Below are 21,209 nucleotides of genomic sequence, written 5' to 3'. Positions count from 1 at the left end.
TTTAGAAACAAAAAACAAGTCCTTACACTGCAATAGATGATAGTCAGTCAAATACTAACATTTAAAACAAACCGCTTCAAGAATCTATTAATAATTGTGTTTATTGTTGTAAAAGAACATTAGACAAACTAGTAAAAATCACTGTTCACATCCAAATATGAAAATAATTCCTTTCTCCTTGCATGAACATCTCTTTTATTTTCTGATACAGCAAAAGCAGGAGTACTTCAAGTCTAAGCAAGGCAACTAATCTAGATTTCAACATCATCACAGTCATGGAATTTCTATATTGTTTTAGTATAAGAGAACTTTCATAGCACAGATCCTGCTGTGCAGAGTAATCAAATTTCTCCACAAGGACAAGCTAGTAGGGATCAAAAATCTAAGAAATGGTAAATACGTAATTATTCTAATAAGGAAACTATAAATTGCTACAGTTTTATTGAATCAGACTTATTTCATTTATTCATTCTTGTAAGCTGTTATTTAAAAAATAAATAGAAGGTTGTTTATATTTTAGAAGCCCCCACCTTTCCTGCTTCCTGATGCTTAGTCTTGCAAAACATTTGCCACCAGTAAAATCATGATGTGTCTTCACGTGCCAGCACAGGTGTGAAAATGTACCGGTCCTCCTTATCTTCACATCCAACTCTCCATCTGGGGTTAACTTTGTTTCCCTTTGGACACATTCACTTAAATTTCCTCCTCTGTCCCTGCCTTGGGGTTCACTTAATGGTAGCATGCTTGCTCATATAGGAGTCATTGTCAAAGTAGTCCTCCAGCTGACAGTACAGAGTCTCAAAAGTGGGCCTCTCACTGGGCTCTGTACTCCAGCACTTCAGCATCAGTTCATAGAGCTCCTTCGGGCAGGTCTCGGGCTGAGGGAGTCTGTATCCCTTGTCCAGCATCTGGATTACCTGGTGTCCTGGCATGCCTGCCAACATTTCAAGGCAGAAAGAATTAATCAGATTACCTGTGTGTCCCTGTCTCCCACTGAGACAAGACAACAGATCGCAGTCCCCACCTGCAGGACCACTAAAAACAGAGCTGGGAGCAAGCAGGTCCCGTGCAACAGTAAAAGGCCACAAAAACCACGGAGGGTGCCAAAACTGCAGTTTAAAAGCACATCCATTGCATTCCAGGCCCTTCATCTCTAACTACCAATACCCATCTGAGGCATTTCAAATGGATTTGTCTGGGTGAGAGGCTTCTGCTCTACTAGTAGCTTTTGCCTGAATTATTTTGACACCTATTTAAATTTAAGCTAAAGATAAATCCCTCTGCTTTCAGCAGCTCCTAAACCTCCCAAGAAAATCTGTCCTGCTTTTGAATTTTCCTCACATTTGGAAAGTTCTCAATAAGATCAGTCCTAATTTTCCTGTGGTGCAGTTATCCTGCGGCATCCTGCTCTATCACTGTGGGTCATGGAGAAGAAGAAATTCTCTTATCTTTACTATACCTTTTTTGTATCAAGGCTATTGTCCCATTCCCTTTTAATTTCCTACTCTTTAAACTAAATCCTCAGCTATGTAATCTTTACTTCTTTTTCTTAGATCTCTGAATTATATTTCCTCTGTACATTACTCATTGCCACCATGGTTCAACATAACCTAATCTCTTAACTGATTACTAAGGACAAACTCCTGAAAGTAACATCAAGAAAGCAAATAACTATTTCTACTGTGAAGTTAAAGGCAAACTATGCCTTTGCCAAGGCATATTTTGTGTGCTTTGCTAAGCATATTTTCAGACAATGCTAAGAATCTTGGTGTTTCACAGGAGGTGAGGGTGGGAATCAAAAGGCAAAATCAACTTTTCCCTTTATTGTAAATACCACTGTGGGACTCTATGAAATGTAGTTTACAGTGAATGTATCAGCTTATAGGCCAGGTCAGGATAAAGCATAACTTTTTTTTTTGCTTCAATCTTGCCTTTGTTTTCTCCTCACCAGCACAAAACATGTCACAGTCAGTCATTTTCACTAATATCTAGTGTTACTGGAGCCAGTATTCCACGAGCACACCTCAGAATGCTAGGTACATTGGCTGCTCCCACACCATTGAATCTACTTTTGTGTTTGGTGAAATTTTATTCCTAGTTCTTCTGATTTATTTCTTTATGAAAACTTTCCACTGCAATAGTCAAATATGAGGGAAGGGAGTAAAATCACTCCAATTCATTTTTTGATGGCTTCTTCCTGAAGTACCTGTGCAGTATTTCACCTGTGATAGTCTATGCTTTCACGTAGCGTTCACAGAAGAAGAAAATCAAAGGTGCAAGTAGGTGGGTGCAAAAAGGCTTCCCCTTTTCCAAATTACAGCATTTTTTATGAGGTGCTGGATGAAAATAAGCAATTGTCTTCTGTGTCTGTGAAATGCTGGTTGACTCAATCAAGAGGAAGCTTGAATGGCTGCTAATTACACCCCTTGGAAAGTTTCCAGGAAGCCTGAGGTAGACAGGTCTGCCAATGAATGGATCTCGTCTGAACAGCCACTTTTCTGTATTTACAGACAGGTTCAAACCCTTCAGCTCACTTGTAGTACAAGCATTTCACTTTTTTATGTCATCCTTAAAGCAAGATAGCAACAAGAAATCAGTCAGTAGGTAAAAAATTCTTACCAGCATAGGGCATCTTCCCGTATGTGATTATTTCAAAGAGAAGTATTCCAAACGACCACACATCTGACTTAACACTGAATTTGTTATAGCGGATTGCCTCAGGGGCTGTCCACTTCACTGGGAGTTTTGTTTCAGGCCTAGCTTCATATATGTTTTCATTTTCTACCTGTCATGGGTGAAACAAAGAAGCCAGATTTAGGAGCAAAGCACCTGACCAAGCTAAGCTTATGCTTAAACTTATCAAATGTTTGCCTTTCATGGAATTAAAGCATGCACTTACAGAAGTGTTTTGTTTAATTGGGCATTACAGTTTAGAAATGCTATTGTTCATCAGAGGTCTTCCTAAAGCATTTATCATTTCAAGCAGGAACTCAGCACTGGAGTGGTTTGTGATTAATTATAACCCGCTACAGTGAGTTCTGGATCTGGCAAGCAAGATTTCAGAAGTCTGTCAGAAATGGCAGTGTATGGATCTTGCTGACACTAGAGACCAAATGTCTCTGTGTCTGTCATCAGTAAAGAGAGAAGGGAAGAGCAAGAGCTAATGAATTTTGGAACCTTTGTTCTTTGATTTATTTCAGTGTTGAAGGGCCATTATCTTTAATAACAATCACTTAAACAGGTTTCAGAACCAAAGAGCAATCTCTGAGTGATTCAAATTAGCGTTAGATTACAAGGGCCGCAATTAATTCATGCAAAATGAAGAGGAAATACAGATAGAGAAAGGAAAACTATTTGCTTGTGAATTTGAGTTAATTTTACTTGGTAGTAAAATCATTTGGATAAAGTTTTATATCATGGACACCTAGACTTTGTGAACATTTATCCTCTTCTTTATTTTTAAATGGAGTTTAATGTACATCAGCCACATTCAAGTCTCTGTCAAGTTTTTCACATACAAATTCAGGCAAATGTACACACTAATTTTGGGGGTGGGTTTTGGTTTTCTAATATAGAGTCTTTTTCAGTTACAATAACCTAAAGTACTGAACAAATTGTTGTTTTGTCTTGTGTCTACATACTGATACACTTGGCATTTTGACTTAAGAGACAGAATATTCCTAAGTCTGCCAAGGTGACTCTATGAAAGAGTATTATAATGAAGTTCAATTCTAACAAGAAATGTCAACCACTATAAAATATTACCTACAGTCTGCACTTTTCATTTAAAAATATATTTTTTGTTCATGTTAAAAAATGTACAATTTGATTTCATGCACAACTAGAAAAGAAATTTAAAAAATTAAGCAAAAAGTACTTTCAAAGTTCCTTGATGCTATTGTCAATAAATTATTTTGCAGTTCAGAATGTAATAAATATGAAATTAAATTTCTGCTGCTTGAATGGCAAAAAAAAAAAAAAAAAGGAAAAAAAAAAAGGAAAAAAATCAAATTGGAAGCAGAGGGCTTTTTTATCTGTTTTGCTTCTCAGTGGAAGAGCATAAATCAATAAAAGCAATAATAAGACTACAGAAAATATGGGTTACATATTGAAATCCATAAAATATGGCAAATCAAGTCTTCCCAACTCAAATCATTTTCAGAAGTAGAAAATCTCTTTTCTAACCCACAGATCTTTGCTGAGATGATCCTCCTCAGTTTTACTTGGTATTCCACAACCTCAGAGCATAAAGAGGAAAAAAAGAAAAAAAAAGGAAAAAAAAAAAAGAGCATAATGGAAAAGAACGTGAAACTGCATCAGGTTTAAATGTCTGAGACATTTTATGAGCTTCATAGTTAGTTGTGCAGAAGAATAAGATCCATTTATGATTGCTACCTGCACTCCCAAGCATCATGAAGGCAGTGGGAAACTAAAAACAGAGAAAATAGCTGTGAATATATTTTTATATGTCTTCTCTTACAGGCTTAGGAATATAATTACTACAGTCTCTCTCCATGTGCCAGACACTAGTGTTGTGTATAAAGGCTGAGCAGCAAAAGGTATTGCCTGCCAAGTTCCTTCCTTGGAGGCTGGGAGATGCATAACAGGAGTCCGTCTTCAGGTTGACAGAATGGCATAGGCTGGCTTCTAACCTTTCATGAAATAATGCAAGTAGAGGATACAAGGGAACACATTAGGAATCCTTTTCTCTCTGCATATGCATAATAATTTAGAAGCTACTGTACATCCATTAGTTGACCCCTTCTAACTTTCCTCCAGAGGTGGAGTCAATTTACTCTCATGACCCACCTTAAAAACTCTTGCAAGTCCAAAATCTGCCACTTTGTATACACTGTGTTCACCAACAAGAACATTCCTGGCTGCCAAATCTCGATGGATATAGTTCTGAGATTCAAGATAAGCCATGCCAGAAGCCACTTGAGCAGCCATGTCTATTTGATGTGGCAGGGAGATATGGGAGCCTGCATCATCTGTTTTAAAAGAGATAGACAAAGATAATATTTGTGGTATTCAGATATTAATAACATAACAGTTTACAGGTTCAAATAGCCAATATAAATCAAGGCAACCATGTAGTGCAATAACCACATGACAGATATTAGTGAATGACACTATTTTAAGTCATACAGCTAGCTTTATGATAGTGACAAGGACTGTCCCATTTTTCCTGAAACAGTACTAAATATCTAGTTGCTCTAGGCTTATAAGGAGCTGGTGACAAAGACTTATCTGCTGATAGCAGTGCAGATGTTTGCCTTTCTGAAAAGTGCCCTACCCATCCCAAAATGCAAGTATTAATGTCAATACACACTGGATGTAGCCAAAGCTGTCTGAAGAGTGAAAAGCACAAAAATAGCCCTTCTGAATGTTCTCCAATGACTTTTACTAGCAAAAACACCACCTGCGTGTAACTCTCATTTTCACTTTCCAGTCCACTTAACTTCTTCATGCTGTTATCATTGTTTCTGCTCCTCAACACTAGGACTCTTTGGGCTGCTTTCAAGCTGCCTGGTAGAACTTTCTGAAGCAATGTGCATGCCATTCCATTACTGTAAAATCAGCAAATCTCAGAAAAAGAGATTTGCAATCAAAGATTGGCTGTTCAAACAAAGTAGGAAAAGAACTTCGAGCAGAAAAACTTTCCACAAATAATGAGTCCATAGAACACGAAAAATGGCAGCCATAAATAGTAAGACAGGTAACAAAAAGGTACCACTGGAGTATAATACTTTAAAATTCAACACCAGGGATTTTGTGGCATTTTGACAACAGATGAACTCATCATAAGAAATAATTTGTACTCCAAGGTAATCTAGCTAAGCGAAATCAGTGTTTTCTTAAGGCATCACTGACACCCAAACCCAAAGTCTGCAGCACCGAAACATCAGTGCCTACTTCTGCAGCAGTACTCAAAATAGCTTCAACTTTCTGTTTCAGAATTTGAACAGCAACAACGAAAAGCTAAGTGTTTGCTGCTACATATCGTCACAGTTCTCATTTTTCAGTTGAGGATGATTACTTTTCCTTACTGCCTCAGTTTTAAAGAAATAAAACATTTATAGCTGATATTTTAGATTGATTCACAGTAAAAGTGTCTTTGTTTTGCATAGCTTCCTCCAGCAGGGCATTTTATCTGATCTAATCCTGCAGTTACTCCTTATGAAGAGTATGAAATACCACTGTTTACTAATCTATTTCATGATCTCCAGGTCTTGAATTTCCTGCTCACCTGAATGTTCTGAGATAAATAGGTAAAAGGAATGAATTTTGAACGATTTTATTTGCTCTCTGTGTGTATTGTCCTCCTTCCTTTTTAGTCTAAGCTGATTGTCATTATAATCTACCACTGACATTATTTACTTTTACTGTTGACTCAGATATTCTTTTCCTCTCTCACACGTATGCTGCCTTAACCTTTAGAAGAGAGAGAGAAAAATCAGGCTTAACCATCAGGAAAATATATAATCAGGACACAGAATAATAAAGCACTCTGAAGTTTTGCAGTTCCAAGAACTGACAGACATCAGTTGTTTTTATCTCGCCGGACAAAGGTAAATCCACAAATGAATCTTAAGTTGTATTTAATCAGAAAATAACTAAAGATGTACCAGTACCTGCAAGGGTACATGGGTTTAGAAACTAGCTTATACAAGTTGATTTCAAAACCTTCTTTCCATGTTCCCTTTCACGCTGTTCCTTCATCTGCTCAGACTGCAAACTACCTTCTGGTGAAAGCAGACTAAGACACAGACAGATTTGAGTACGGGTTCAGTCTTGCTCTGCTGATGCTCCAGGCTGTCCTGACGCAAGTTTTCTCCAATACAGAGAGAATAGTCATGGCAGAAAGAACAACTTCTCATGTTTAATGAGATGCTTCAGTGCAGAACAGGAATAAGAGCTGTTAAATTCTCTTTGTGGGTGTTTTGTTGTTTTTTTTTTCCCCTCTAGGACATACATGTGCACCATATTAGAGGACACAGGCAAGATCCAATTTTGTATGTGGAATTACTACTGCAAGACTTCTCCTTCTTTTGGGTCCTTTTTGGGAATCCAAACCGTGTGGGTGCCTGGAGTAGCCTTTAGCATATGTGCCAGTGGAGTGAAAGAGATCACAGGTGACCTGTTGCCCTCACTACAGAGTATTGCTACAGAAGTTTCCAGACTAGAGCCAGCTCCCATCTGTGAGATTCAGAGCAGGTTGGAAAAGTGTGCAGCAGCATTCATCTCAGTATACATGTGCTTTAGGGTTTTTTTAAAGTGTTTTAAAGAAGAAAAATCTATAATAACAAAAAGAAATCCGAAGTTAGTATAACTTCCACATCCAAAACCAAGCGCTACTTGTGAATTTATAAAACTTTCTTATGGCTTACTCCTTATCCTATAAAGAAAACATAGCAATTCTATGTCCTTCCCTACTTATATTTTTGACATAGCTATCCCTCATATATGCAAATTTTAACAGAGAAAATATCAAAGACAGCTCAGGTTCTGCACCACATTCTAAAAAATCACAGTATCTCATTTAGGAAAGACAGGTAAATTTTTACAGCATTTTGGCAATAAACATATAAATACATAACTATTTGCCCAGTTGAGAGTATTTCATTGGTAATAAGTCATCAAATTTCAAGATGGGTATTTGCCAGAAAAAAAACACAGGTCTATCAGAATTAATAAACACATATATTTATGAAAATTACATTGACATTCAATAATGAAAAGTTTTCAGTTGCGTTTTTTCTCATATTGGTAGTAGCAGAGTGCGTGAGGAGTTCACATGCTTATCATTATTAAGTTGTAGTCATTAATGTGGCCACCGTGCATGTAATAGCAAGGTATTTCAAAACTGGAAAAACATACCTAGCATCTGAAATTTAACCAAAAAATTTTCTCCAGGCCTTCCCTCTCTTTGACTTTTTTTTACCCATGGAGTACATAGAAACAGCAGCCTTTTGGAAAATTTGCCTGATTTTTGAAGTGGTTGAGTCTCAAAATGCTTATCAGGAGCGATGCGTTGACCTTCAACGAATGTGGATCACTTCCAGACACAAAGCTTTACTCAAGCTTCAAATCTGCTTTCTTACTACTCTCACTGATGGCAATTGGTTCTCTGACCAATACCTAATAAAGTGTCTGAATTTCTGCTCATATCTCTTAGTTTTGTTTTATCTCCTAGTGCATAGGCCATCAGAAATGGAGAAAATACACCAGGTTTGTACTGGCCATTTTGGCTGCCTGGAGACCAAATGATTTTCAATAGTCTCTGGTGCAAGACTGCAGGAATTAGTGCACAAATCAGGCTTTATACATTCACTGTCTACAGCAAGGCAGTTGCTATTCATATGCTGGCAACTAATTTTCATATAGGTTGCAGAGCTAATGTATCCTTAAGATACTGTGCTCCATGTAAGAGAAACCAATTTTCTGTGTTAGCTGTGATTTATCCTGGCTTTCTCAGAGTTATTTCACCCATGCAATAAATGTTCTTTTGTACAGCAATCACTTTCTGATGTGCCAGGCTCTTTTGGTCAGATAAGCAGCAATCTGCACATAAAGGCACCAAATATGATACGAATGGAAATCTGTTCTTCACAGTCTCCAACTATTAGTATTCACTATTGTACCCAAACCTTCAGATAATCTGACCCAAGTTCCTTGCAGTCCCTCTCTGCTTAATTTCTAAAGAGGCTGTCCCTCTACTAGAGATTTCTTTAGCTGTAATTCTCTGTGGACTGAGCCTTACTTAAGAAACTGTTCCACATAGAGGGTGGGGGAAGGAGTGTATTAACACAAATAGTGTCTACGGTAGTTCCTAGATCTTTGCCCTATGGGCTAGAGAGACTAATAAATTTACCAAGATATTGAAGATCTGTTTTCAAGAGATCATCACAGCCTTAGAGACATTTAACATTCAGTCATCTGATAAATTAAAATGAGGAACAGTACTGGAATCAGGCATTTCTCAGTAGCTGGGGTGAACTTAAAGAGTAATCAATATGTTAGTCTGTTCCAGGCTGTAGAACTTCATTTGTAATTATTATTTGCTTTCAGAAGAGTACATTTAAGTGCTCTAGATATAAGACTTGATAACATAATTAAGGAACAAACTCAAAAGGAAAGACTATCTCTGCTCGAAAATAGATTTCAAAGATGCTAAGTACAGTTTGCGGAAATGCCTCCATTTTGTGTCAAGTATGATCTCTTCTGCCATGCCTATTTTTTTATCCTGTTTATGCATGTTACCATCTACTTGTAGAACTGGTGAAAAAATGTGTCTCAGATGATGTGAAGTTTGTGTCTCGAACTTTGAGTGTCATTCTCTTCTACTTCTCAAATACTTTGTCAAAAATTCATAAACCTCTTCCTCTTCTCTCATCCCCAAGTATAGCTAATAGTGCAGTTTTTCATATTAAATCAAGTGTTGTACTTCTGTCTTTCATATAAGCGTGTTTACCAAACTGAAAGCTGTGATACTTTATGAAATGAGTTTATAGACATGCTTACTTTGAAGGTATTCTATAAGACTTCCATATTTCATCAGCTCCGTAACAATATAAATTGGGTCCTCCAAAGTGCAAACAGCATAAAGTTGTATAAGATTTGGATGCCTCAAGTTCTTCATTATTTGTGCTTCCCTCAGAAAGTCCTTTGTATCCATTGAACCTGAAACAACAAAACGTAAGCTAAGGTTATAAGGACATTCCTACCAGCCTGGCAGTCTTAAGGGAATAACCAGAATTGTTTTCTGTCTCTCAAAGTACATTAGCATCTCAAGTCTTCATAGTTCCCAGAGAAAACAGACAGCACAGCTGAAATAAACTGTTAATGAGTGAAATATGCCAGTTGCACAGGGACAGAGAACATATGTGTTCTGGCCCCCAGGAATAGAAGGGCTAAGATTAACCTCCCCTAGGCTTCCCCCAGGTGGAAAAAGATGAGGGTAGAATGTTAAATGATACAATTTAAACAAATATTTATGTTACATCTAGTAAAGAAAATGCCCAGAAACTGGGGTAATAGTAATGAACATAGAATTTCTGATGGGAAAAAATAGTGCTGCAGTAAGAATCTGCTGCACTATTTTTATCAGCTACAGCAACTAAACAATGAAAGCGTTGAAAACACTTTAGTATATAAGGAACGGATCCATGCAATTTATATACATAAATGCAAATAGCTACTTATAATGTTTACCAATATAGAAATACATAAATGGATATGTATATTTTCCATGTGAATGTGTAAAACTAATTTTATACTCTCTTTATTGCCTAGTTATCTTAACTGATATCCCAAATGATCCCAAATTTTTAAGTATTACATAAAGTCATACTACCTCTAGTTCTATTCACATACACAGTGATTCAATTCATAACAAAGAAACAACATAGAAATGGCACAGGGAATGAACGTAAGTGGCAAAGCTAGGCTTAAATTTCATATGTCCTGTGTGGAGGATTGATTATGAAAAGATATGTATAAACGAAGAAAAAGTGTTATTTTTATGGATTATCCAATAGTGATTAGACACTCAGAGTTTTGAGGAAGATGGTAAATAACACCTTCTTCATCATACTTGTAAAAACAAATGTGAAATTATTCAGCAACTTAAATGTTTTATTCTTACTAAATCAAAATATACTCATTAAGAACAGACTACAGGGAAGGATTTGAAAACAAAAACAAAACATACAAACAAACAAACAAAAAAAAATCCAAGTTTAGTCTGTTCTATGTCTTGTTTTAAAACAGGTTTTGTTTTTGTTAGTGTAAGCAGACTGAGTCATTTAACAAACCAGGCATGCAAGAGAAAGAATCTTTATTTCATTTTCTTTAACATTAGCATTAGGTAACTGACAAGGTTCATTTCGGAGCTTGGCTCTGCTTCAAACATGGATGTTTAAATGGAGTGAAATGCTGTGAGGAAGCTAAATGGCTCAGTAATAAAACTCCACCAGAAAATCTGTTCTACAGAATGAACTGGTAAATCAGTCTGGGTCACTTCATCCAATACCTACCTTGAATTCTGCCACCTGAGCAGTTCTTCAACCTATTTCCCAAAACATAACAGTGATGTCTGGTTTCACATCCTTGCATCAATACAAAAGAAATGACTGAAAAATACTGCTGACAGACGTTGTGAAGGCAAAAAAAAAAAAAAAAAACCCAAAAAAAAAACACTTGACACTGCAACCTGTGAGAGCAAAAAGTGTTGCAAGGGATAAGTGCTTCTCTTTCCTGGCGTTCTCATACTTTGCTAGACAATCTCACAGGCTCCAATTTGACAGTATTTTACAGGATGTCATTAGAAGGAGATGGTGAAAGGCAATGGATTTCCATGTCATCAATAAGTGGATGGTAGCCAATAATACATCCCTTTAACTGGTACAGGCTATACACAATTCTTTTTGTTACTATCAGAGGAAAATGGAAACTGGATGAAAAGTAGATTACTGATGGATGTTCTCTACAAAGTAGAGATGATGAGAATCAGGTGGAAAAAAAATATCTGTAATGCTACTCTACGACCCTTTTTTATTTAGGGCAGCACAATCTTTACGTTAATCTACCACAGATCCTACATCTCCAGTCAATATAAACAGACAAACAACAAAAAAAAAGAAAAACCAACCATGTAGAGTTCTTCTTATAGGGCTTGGTCTTACTTTGACATTTCTTTTAATGCTGTGATGCATGTGCTTCCTCTTTTCAAACTATATGAATTCGTCATGGAAACCAACCTAAAGCCAAAATAGAAGCTATGTGGTTGTTACAGCATGCTTCTCATGCTATAGCCCTCTTCTTCCCTCAGCTTCCTTCAAGCCTGCACTAGCACAGGAAAACAATAACCAACAGTACTGACAATAACCACAAATCTGTCTCAAGTGAAAGACTGCTGAATAAACTGATAGCAGACACCTAATTCACCAGCTGAGAAATAATTGAGCTCGTATCTAAAAAGCAACCCGTACTTATGAGTCAATCATCTTACCCCATAATCAGGGAGCATAACAGTAGGCTGTGCAACAGTCTTTCTCTTGAGTAGCAATGTATTGCAGGGTTATACCTCCATAGAGATCTTTATGTCCTGATATCAAGATGCCTTGATGATATAGTTCCTAAGTAAGTGACTAATAGTGTGTTTTAGGTTTTATTAAGTTTGATAGGATCATATCTTAGATTATGCACAGTTAATTCCTTAAAAAATACTGTTGATCAAGTCTAGGCCTAGGAGAAGATCTAGCTACATCTTACAGCTACTTTTCAAGGAGTTCTGAAAGCAAGGGGTCCATTCTGAAACTTGTGACTCAGAGTTATGGCCTCCTGTGTGTGTGTTTAACTTTACACTCTATACATTAATCAAGTGTATACAGTCGTCTTGAATCTTCTTAGGTTACTTATACATCACTCTATTATATCCATATTATATATATAGTATACAAATATACAGTAAGTATATTCCTGCTTATTTTTCAAGAGAAGTATACAGTGTAGTTGTATCTATTTCTGACAGAAGTGTGAGTTACTCTGGTTGTTTAGGTGCACGTATAAACCTGAACCATGACTTAGCATCAAAGCTAAAATTTGCTGTGTTTATCTTAAAAAGAATAAAGTAAGGCTAACTTGGAGTCTATGAAACTGCTTGCCTTTCATGGATCATTATAAGAGATTCTTCACATCATAAAAAATGATAGTCTGATTTTTTTCTAATGTCAAATTTTACCTACAGGTTATCTCTCAGTTTAATCATACTAGAAACTTCTTCCTATGAATTCAAACCAAGCAATATGTTTTTCATATATGTCAACCTCCAATAAAGTGATCAAGAGGGAAGTATTCTGCTAGCTGAATAATAGTAAATCCTTTTTACCCTCTTCGTTAATATTCATAATAGTAACAGTAGTGATGATACACAAGTGACCAGATCAGTAAGTATTTCCTGCATATTCTAAAGACTGTATTTAGCCTTCATTTTTCTTAGCTAATATCTTTAGCGTATGTCAATGAATAGTTTGACTGCCAGCTACAAAAAAGAAAAAGAAACGAAACCTGTCATAATAGCAACAAGAAAGCTACATTTCTTTGAGGATGCTTGTGTAAATGAAATGTGTAAAATAAAAAAGCCAAAAGAAGTTTCAAATTACTTTTTTTTAAAAAGTTTGTTGTTGAGTTACGTGTTTCTGAAGAAGTAGCTATTTTCACCTGTAATTGGCAAACAGAAAGTGAACAGCAAAGTACTGTAGGTAGAAACCACTTGATCAAAAAGCAGCTAGTTAATGTGTCTTTTCATAAGATACCAATTTGAGAGTAGGTTGATTACTATTTGAAAAAAAATACGCATTAGATAATTCTTTTTTTGAATGAGTAACAGCTTGTTAAACACCAAAGTCCTTCCTAAGAAACAAATGTTAGCATGTGTTTATTTGATGTACTCTCTGCTGTGTTTTTTGTTTTGTTTTTTTTTGCAGAAATCTCCTCTAATTTAAGCCTACTTAAAGAAGGTGTATCAGTACTAATTACTTGTTCTAGAGTTGAGGAAGCTTCACATTATAAGATAAACATTGATTTCTTGAAAATGAGTTAAAGGTCCGTTATTTCTATCTAGTTTCCAGTAGCCTAAATGTAAGTGGTCCTTAAATATTTGATAAGCCCTTCCGGACAGAATTTGCAACTTCTAATAAACCTTCAAAAGTGACTTCAAAGTACCCTTGTGCTTCAGAGCAATGTTATCTTCTGCATGTTTATAAACCATGAACTTGTGTAGAGATTACGTTGAGCATTATTGTGATCTTCTGAATAAGTTTATATATAAATAAATAACATTTTGAACTACAAGTTCTTATTAACTAAAGGGACTGAGTGTAAGATTTGCACAACAGGAGGAGACAGGTATCCAGCAACACTCAGTCAGTGTTCTGACCGTACACAAGTAAACTTATAAAGTAATGTAAGGATATGTACTGAAATAAGTAGAAAAAATAATATCGTTGTTCAGGGAAACAGAAAATTTCCTGCATGCAAATTTTTTTCCACTGTATATGCATTAAATATATTACATGCTAAAGAATTGAGAATATTACTAAACCTTCTCATAAGGCTACCAACCCTACGACTATTGAGAATGCTTCCTAAACAAACTCTGCTTTGGAAGCTTCCATGTAAAGAGGGAAACTTGGGAGATAGTTTACAATATGATAATGACAAATGCGTCTGTCAGCTTGAACAAGCATAACGAACTTTCAGAGATATGATTAACTGGTGATGATAGATGCCTGCTTTATGTGCTGACAGTTGGAGAAGCAAGCTAAGCCCAGGCAATAAGTTCTAGAAAATCCATCATGCTCAGCATAGGACAAAGTGTAAATCCCTGCTGCAACATTTTCCACTTAAGTAGAAAAAAATAATGTCTCAGTGAGGAAATAAAAACAAAAATGTGAAGTGATGGATCAGGGGCCTATAGCAAGACATCCTTGTGCAGATCCGAGAACATAAAAAGTAATTGCTGTCTTTCAGAGCGTTTTCTTATCTCTGATCTCTACACATCTTTGACTGTGGGTCAGCAACTCAGATGTCTGAGATTACATTCCTTAAATAATTCTTGTTTTCTCTTTGATTTTTTTTTCATTCATAAATCCACCTTTTTTTTTCTTTTTTTCCTGCATGCTAAAATGTCACAGATGCAGCCAAAGCAGAATGAACCAAATGCCAGACAACTATCTGAGTGCTGGCATGACATTACTACTACTTTTTCTTAAAGCCACAGTATCAAAGATCTATAATTCTGTTCCTTCTAGATTAGAAACCATAAATTTTGGTCATTGCAGCCTACAAAAACTATTGTTTCCAGCTTAGTCCCAGCTGAACTGTGTGTTCAGAGTGTTGCTGAAACACTTGAGCAAATTGTTTCTGGAAGCATGAAGGAGAATGCCATTGGCTTACAAAATGTAGTTCTTCACTCACTGTGGAAAAGTCGTTCTCCATACTGCAGTGGACTCAGAAAAAAAACCTATGCTGCTGATTTATTTATTTTTTTAGCTGCAGCTTGATATAATTAGATCCTCAGTCATGCATCTGCAAAATTTGCAGCTTATACTGCCTTTCATTCTATGTTACTATACTGCCAAGAGTGTTTGTAGATATCTGAAAATATACTCATGGAATTCTCCTCTGAAGGAGTATCTCTTTCCATGAGCCAGCAATATGTCCATATTGCCAAGAAGACCAAAGGTATCCTAGGCTGCATTAGGATACTGTCACCAACAGGTCAAGGAAGGTGATCCTATCCCTCCACTCAGCCCTGGTGAGACCCTATCTGCAGTGTTCTGTCCATTTCTGGGTTCCCCAGAACCAGAGACATGGACATGCTGAAGAAAGTCCAGTGAAGAACCATGAAAATGATTAGATAACTGGAGTATTCCTCTTATGAGGAAAGGCTAGGAGAGCTGGGAGGGGATCTTACCAATGTATAAGGGAGGGTATCAAAAGAATGGTACCAGGCTCTTCAGTGGTGCCTAGTAACACAATACAATGTGCACAAACTGAAATACAAAGAGTTCCATCTGGATATGAGAAAAAAACTTCTTCTGATGCTGACAGAGCAATAGAACAGGTTGCCCACAATGCATGTGGAGTCTCCTTCTCTGGAGATCTTCAAAACCTGCCTTAATGCTTTCCTGTGCAGCGTGATTAATCAAATCATTTTACCCAGCTAAACTATCATAACACAAAGAATATCATCATTGAAGGAGTTTCTTCATTTATAGTGCACTAGACTGTGAGTAAGCAAGTTGGTAAATAATATGTTTATTTGGATGTAAAATCTTCATTTTTAGCTAACAAATATATCATTTTTATTATCTTATAATCTTTGGTGAATTCAAATTTTTCTAGAATAATGTCTTCTCTGTTTCCTTTATCATTAAGACATGGAACAAGTAATGAATTGATTAACAAATAAATAGATTTCCAAAGTTCAGTTTGGCTTTAAACATATTAAACTTTGCTTCGGTTATAAAGTTTGATATCTCTAATTCTTTTCTTTTTCTTCAGGCTGAGTATTAAAAGCAGTCTTCAACCGTAACTTGGTATTACTGTCCCATTCAAGATTCATGCATTTCTGTGTAGTCTTGTCAGTTCTGATTGAGTCCATTTTTAAAACAGGAGTTTTGTTTCACAGAGAACTGAAAATATGCACAGTTCCCATTGCACAGAAGGAGAAGATGAAGTAGAGTTTTGAAATGAGTTATTAAGTGGAGCTGAAATGATTAGTTTAGTATTTCACACATGCAATACCAGATAAATGTCAGCTGCACTTTCTCTATAGAGAAAATAAGTAGAAATGTATGAACTGCAATTCGTGCAAAATCTTATTTTGTTTGATGAGAAACAAATCTTTTCGTAGAACCCTAATTGCCTCATATTTTCTTGAAGATGGAAGAAAATCTGTAGAAGGAAACTTAAGATGAGCCTTGTTCTTCATTCCAGTTTACTTAATTTCCTTCCTTAAATATTATTTACAAGATTTCATGCTTTAGAAAGAACCATTCCATCTTTTGCCATAAAACAAACTTGCCCATATGTTTCATTAAATCTTTAAAAGAAAGTAAACTAACATGAAGAAATTAGTTTGGATAAGAAAAGCAAAAATTATACTGGGCTGTTAAATGGACGGCTAGCATGTAAGAAATGTGAACCAATTCCCTGTCTTTACAAAGCTGGACTTGTTCTCTCTTTTGGCATCATACCTAGAAAAAAATTGGTTAGCACATACAAAAAGCCCAGTGAAGATTGTCTTAAAAAAATGGGACACGTAAAATATCTGAGCTACTTTAAGAATTCTGTCTGTAGATTCAAGGAGAAAGAGTCTGGGTTCAGACTTCTTGTTTCAGATGGATCCCTGCCACAAAATGGCTTAGCACTGCGAATGTCTTGGAACAGGGAAATGGACAGAGATTTCAAAACATTTTCTGTGTTTACTAGATCAGTGTGGAGATGATCAGCTCACTGAAAATGTATGCTGTTTTTTTACACTAACTATAGAAAGACTTTAATCTGAACATTTTTTCTTCTTTAACAGAAAATAAAAGTTTCTTAAATGCTTTCAATTTGCAAGTCCAAAAATAATCAACATTATTGTAATATAAGATAGACCTAAAATGCACTTTTAGATTCTTCCCTTTTCAGGAAATCATTCTAGTCAAGTAGGACTCAGGAATATCTAGTTGTTCTTCTAAATCAAAGGTCCCAATCTATTTTGCTTCCTGAAACTGAATCATGAAATGAGCTTTTTCTGTTTGTAACAACAAATTTTAATGTTATCTTTAAAAAAACATAAATGCCACTCACGCTACCTTCTTCTCTATGGGATTCTTGCCATCTGCTGGCAGATGTTTTACGTTGTCTATTTAAAATGCATAGATTACTTAAAGGTAATGAAAAATAATAAAGAAAAAATGTTCAAAGCTGTCTTAATCACAAGGTTATATTATATTCAAATATTGGATATTAATATTGTGTGTCAAAACATGCTAGAATGTATTTAATCATTATTAAAATTGAAGTACTTCTTAAATACGATGAGCTTAACAAGTGCATATTCCATATCACCAAGGAAGCTTTATAATATAGCACCTACTTACTAGGAAAAATTCTAGTGATGACAAACCAGAAATAAATGGATTACTTCATCTACAGATCATACTTGGTCACTTAATTCTACACCAGCAATATGGTAGCATACCAACAAATGTAAACTGTCTTGCTGGGTTTCTTTTTTGTGTACTATAAGAATTTTTGTGTAATGCAAGAATTATTTTAGCTCACACAGAAACAGAAAACTATGTTATGTTGTCATTCTAATGCACTGAATCATAAAATGGCTTGGGTTGGAAGGAACCCCAAAGATCGTCAAGTTCCAACCCCCCTGCCACAGGCAGGGCCACCAACCTCCTGATCTGGTACTAGATCAGGTTGCCCAAGGCCCCATCCAAATTGGCCTTGAACACCTCCAGTGATGGTGCATCCACAACCTCTCTGGGCAGCTTGTTCCAGCACCTCACTGCTCTGTCTGTAAAGAACTTCCCCCTGACATCCAAATACCGAACATGATCTGGACACTGAGATTCATTAGCCTATATGTTTAAATACAGTGATTTTAAAACAGCTACACATAGGGATAGAATCTATATTTGTAGCAGTGAAAAAATAAAGAAGCAATTTTGGCAGCATTACACATTATTAACATTTAAGAGCAATTCACATACCTGGTTTTAATGTTTTGATTGCCACTGGGGTGGTATTATTCCACAGTCCTTCCCATACTTCACCAAACTGACCAGATCCTAACTTTTTCAAGAATTTCAGAGATTTTCTGTCTATCTCCCACTGATCAACAGTTTTATATGACAAATCAAAAGTAGTAGGAATTTGTACCTGGTAAAAGAAAATAAAAAATATATTTAGATATCCCTTCCTTTTGTTTACAATGTTAAGTTGAAACAGACATGAGTGTTTCCTGACAGCACAGGTGAAGTAAGTTGACAACATAAAATAAATTTGATGTTTATAGCCAGAAATAATATTCTAAAGAAAATACGCTGACATTGAAAGTAAAAATTAGAAGTCAATCCCTAATAAACTTTTTGAATAATCATGTCTTGCTTGCCTGAACCTTGTGGTTTTGCCTCCATAATTACTTATAGACAGCTGGAGTTATGAATCTAAAGATTTTATCACCATATACATCTATTAAAATTGGTATTAAGAAATTGTGATTTGGCATATTTTCTCCTCTCACCTGTTCAAAATTAACACTTCAACTTCAAGAATGAAAGTGTATTGCTATCTGAACTTTCTGAAAATAAGAAAATAATCACCATTCCAATTATGCAAGCAGATATGGGACTAGCACTTTCTAAAAGATATTGAAGACTTAGCTTGTGAAAATATGTGCACACATTCACTCTTACCTTTGGACAGGGCTTTCCAAGCATCACACAGAGGCCATCACTGTTCTTACTGTAATAGTCAACAAATTCATTCAGAGTTTTAAAAGTTTTCAATCTACTTAAGAAAAAACCTTCTCCATCCAGTCTTTTGATCCTGTAGTGCTTCACTGATTCACCATCGAACACTAAGAAGATTTAGATATATTAATTTTTCAGGTATTAAAGCAGTAGTACAATATAGTTTATGACCAAATCAGCAAAAGAGGCATTAGTTGCTAGAGGTTGTATTGAAGAAATTAAAACAAATTATTTTAGTTTCAAAGATGGCAATGGTACAAATTCTTTTCCAAACCACAGATCACTATTTAGATAGCTTAGCATATCCAGTCTTCCAGTCTTTAACTATTCAGATTTGGAGATTCTTATAATCACCCTATGATGTGACACAAAAATATTTAAGGCCATAATTGTTGAGACAGTTCACGTTTTCCATCTTTTAGAATACCAAATCTTCCAAGAGAATCTAGAATTCAAAGTAATCATTTGATCAATTTTTAATATTTTTGGTTATCATACAATATTTCATTAGTGTTAGCATTCCAAGTAGCATCTTCTGGATCAGCAGGCATTTTTAGAGCAATACAAATGTACAGACTGTGCTCCATGGTTTTCTAGAAAGCACTCATATTTTCCATGGATTTTATTGAGTTTTGTGTGTGCTTAGAATATGTAAAAATAAGACTGGTAATGTTTCTGCTTTGAGTAGCTGATAACTATCCTTACCATTGAAATGTGGTTTATTCTCACCTATACTTCTGTAAACAAAAAGGCCTTTATCTTATTTAGGTCTATCTCCTAAATGCTCAGTGTCCTTTTCTGTGATTATCACTGCAGAAGTTGATAATATCAAAAGGAGACCTATGTCTCTGCAGGGTGGGACTGGTGAGAGGGAGGAGCAGCAGTAGACCAGAGACGGAGAAAAATGCACTCAACTCAAGCCTTGGTTAGGATAGTTGATTTAACTATCAGTGCCATAGCTTTTGGCTCTAATATTAACAGTGCTCTAAAATGAACCTAGCTAAAGAGAAATTCTGACTATATAATGTATAATTTAACAGGAAAGATGTTTAAGCACTAGGATATATTTTTTGCATCCCAAACAGAAGAGACATGCATGGGTAGAAGGTTTCCTGATGTGGGGAGTTTCAGGTGGAAAAATGTTCTGAGCTCATGGAATTACCAAGGTGCAATGGCATTAAGTGAGAAACAAGTATTTGAAAGTGTGGATGGGGTTTCTTCTCTTTTTTTTTCCACATGTTAGAGCTTGTGACGGGACACAGGATGCCCAATTAGAGCAGGGGTTATGAGATTAAGAAGCAAGACAAAACGGAAAATATCTACTTACTTTGAGGAATAACAAAGAGGAGAAATATTGGAGCAGAGTTTCTCTAAAAGAGAAACATCACATTTTTGAAAGAGTCAGAAATAGGTAAAAACAAGAGAGGAGAAACAGAGGCTTGTCATTCTCTTCCATTCATGAAACAACATGGTACTTTTCTGTGATGAGTAGAAGAGAGCTTTAAAGGGAAGCAGGGCATCTCATTTGCCTTGCTAGTCATCCTCACCCAATGCTACTCTTTTTCCATAGATTGGGTGGCTCCTTTCACACCCATTGGTACAGGAGATTACCATTACCTTCCCCTTCTCAAGGCCCTCATACAAGACAAAACTGAAAAGAAAAGTACATGGAAAAGGCCTACTGCTATTTACCGCTATATTTGAGCATTTAATTTTTAATCACATTAGCAATGGTAGAAGTGTGCACAGCTTCATATTGCACATAGAAACAGATGGCTTATATTACTGGTTGCTTTTGATTAACAAAAATGATATAAAGTATATTTCTCTCACCATTCCATTGTTTAAATAATAATAATAAGAAGAAAATCCTCCTTCCATAATTACTGTCATGTATAACAATTTTTCTACTGACAACTCTGCAGTTGTCAGGCCCAGCCACCAGAGGGCATCTAGGAACTATTAAAAATGTTATAGGATTTTATATCTGCCACAAGTAATATTTTTAGAGAGATTGGTAACCAGTTCAATAAGGACCTGCATAAGGCCCATAAGATGGAATTTTTTAAATACAGCTCCTGAGAATAAAGATAATTAGATCAGAATTTTCAGGTAGCCTTTTTTTTTTTTTTTTTTTTTTTTTTTTGTTCTAACGGAAATTCA

General features: G+C 35.8%; 1 protein-coding gene across 1 annotated transcript in view; it reads right to left on the bottom strand.

The window, feature by feature from the left end:
• Positions 1 to 725: 725 nt before the first annotated feature.
• FRK (fyn related Src family tyrosine kinase) overlaps positions 726 to 21,209 on the bottom strand; it is a gene marked incomplete at both ends in the record, with an annotated part of 44,553 nt that continues 24,069 nt past the window's right edge. The window contains 6 exons of the mRNA XM_079532986.1: positions 726 to 934; positions 2,620 to 2,785; positions 4,810 to 4,991; positions 9,526 to 9,684; positions 18,285 to 18,453; positions 18,990 to 19,153. Coding sequence (XP_079389112.1) covers positions 726 to 934; positions 2,620 to 2,785; positions 4,810 to 4,991; positions 9,526 to 9,684; positions 18,285 to 18,453; positions 18,990 to 19,153 — 1,049 coding nt within the window. The remainder of the gene's footprint in view (positions 935 to 2,619; positions 2,786 to 4,809; positions 4,992 to 9,525; positions 9,685 to 18,284; positions 18,454 to 18,989; positions 19,154 to 21,209) is intronic.

This window comes from Tetrao urogallus, assembly GCF_951394365.1.
Source record: "Tetrao urogallus genome assembly, chromosome: 2".
NCBI classification, from domain to species: domain Eukaryota; kingdom Metazoa; phylum Chordata; class Aves; order Galliformes; family Phasianidae; genus Tetrao; species Tetrao urogallus.
This window is presented reverse-complemented; position numbering and strand designations above follow the sequence as displayed.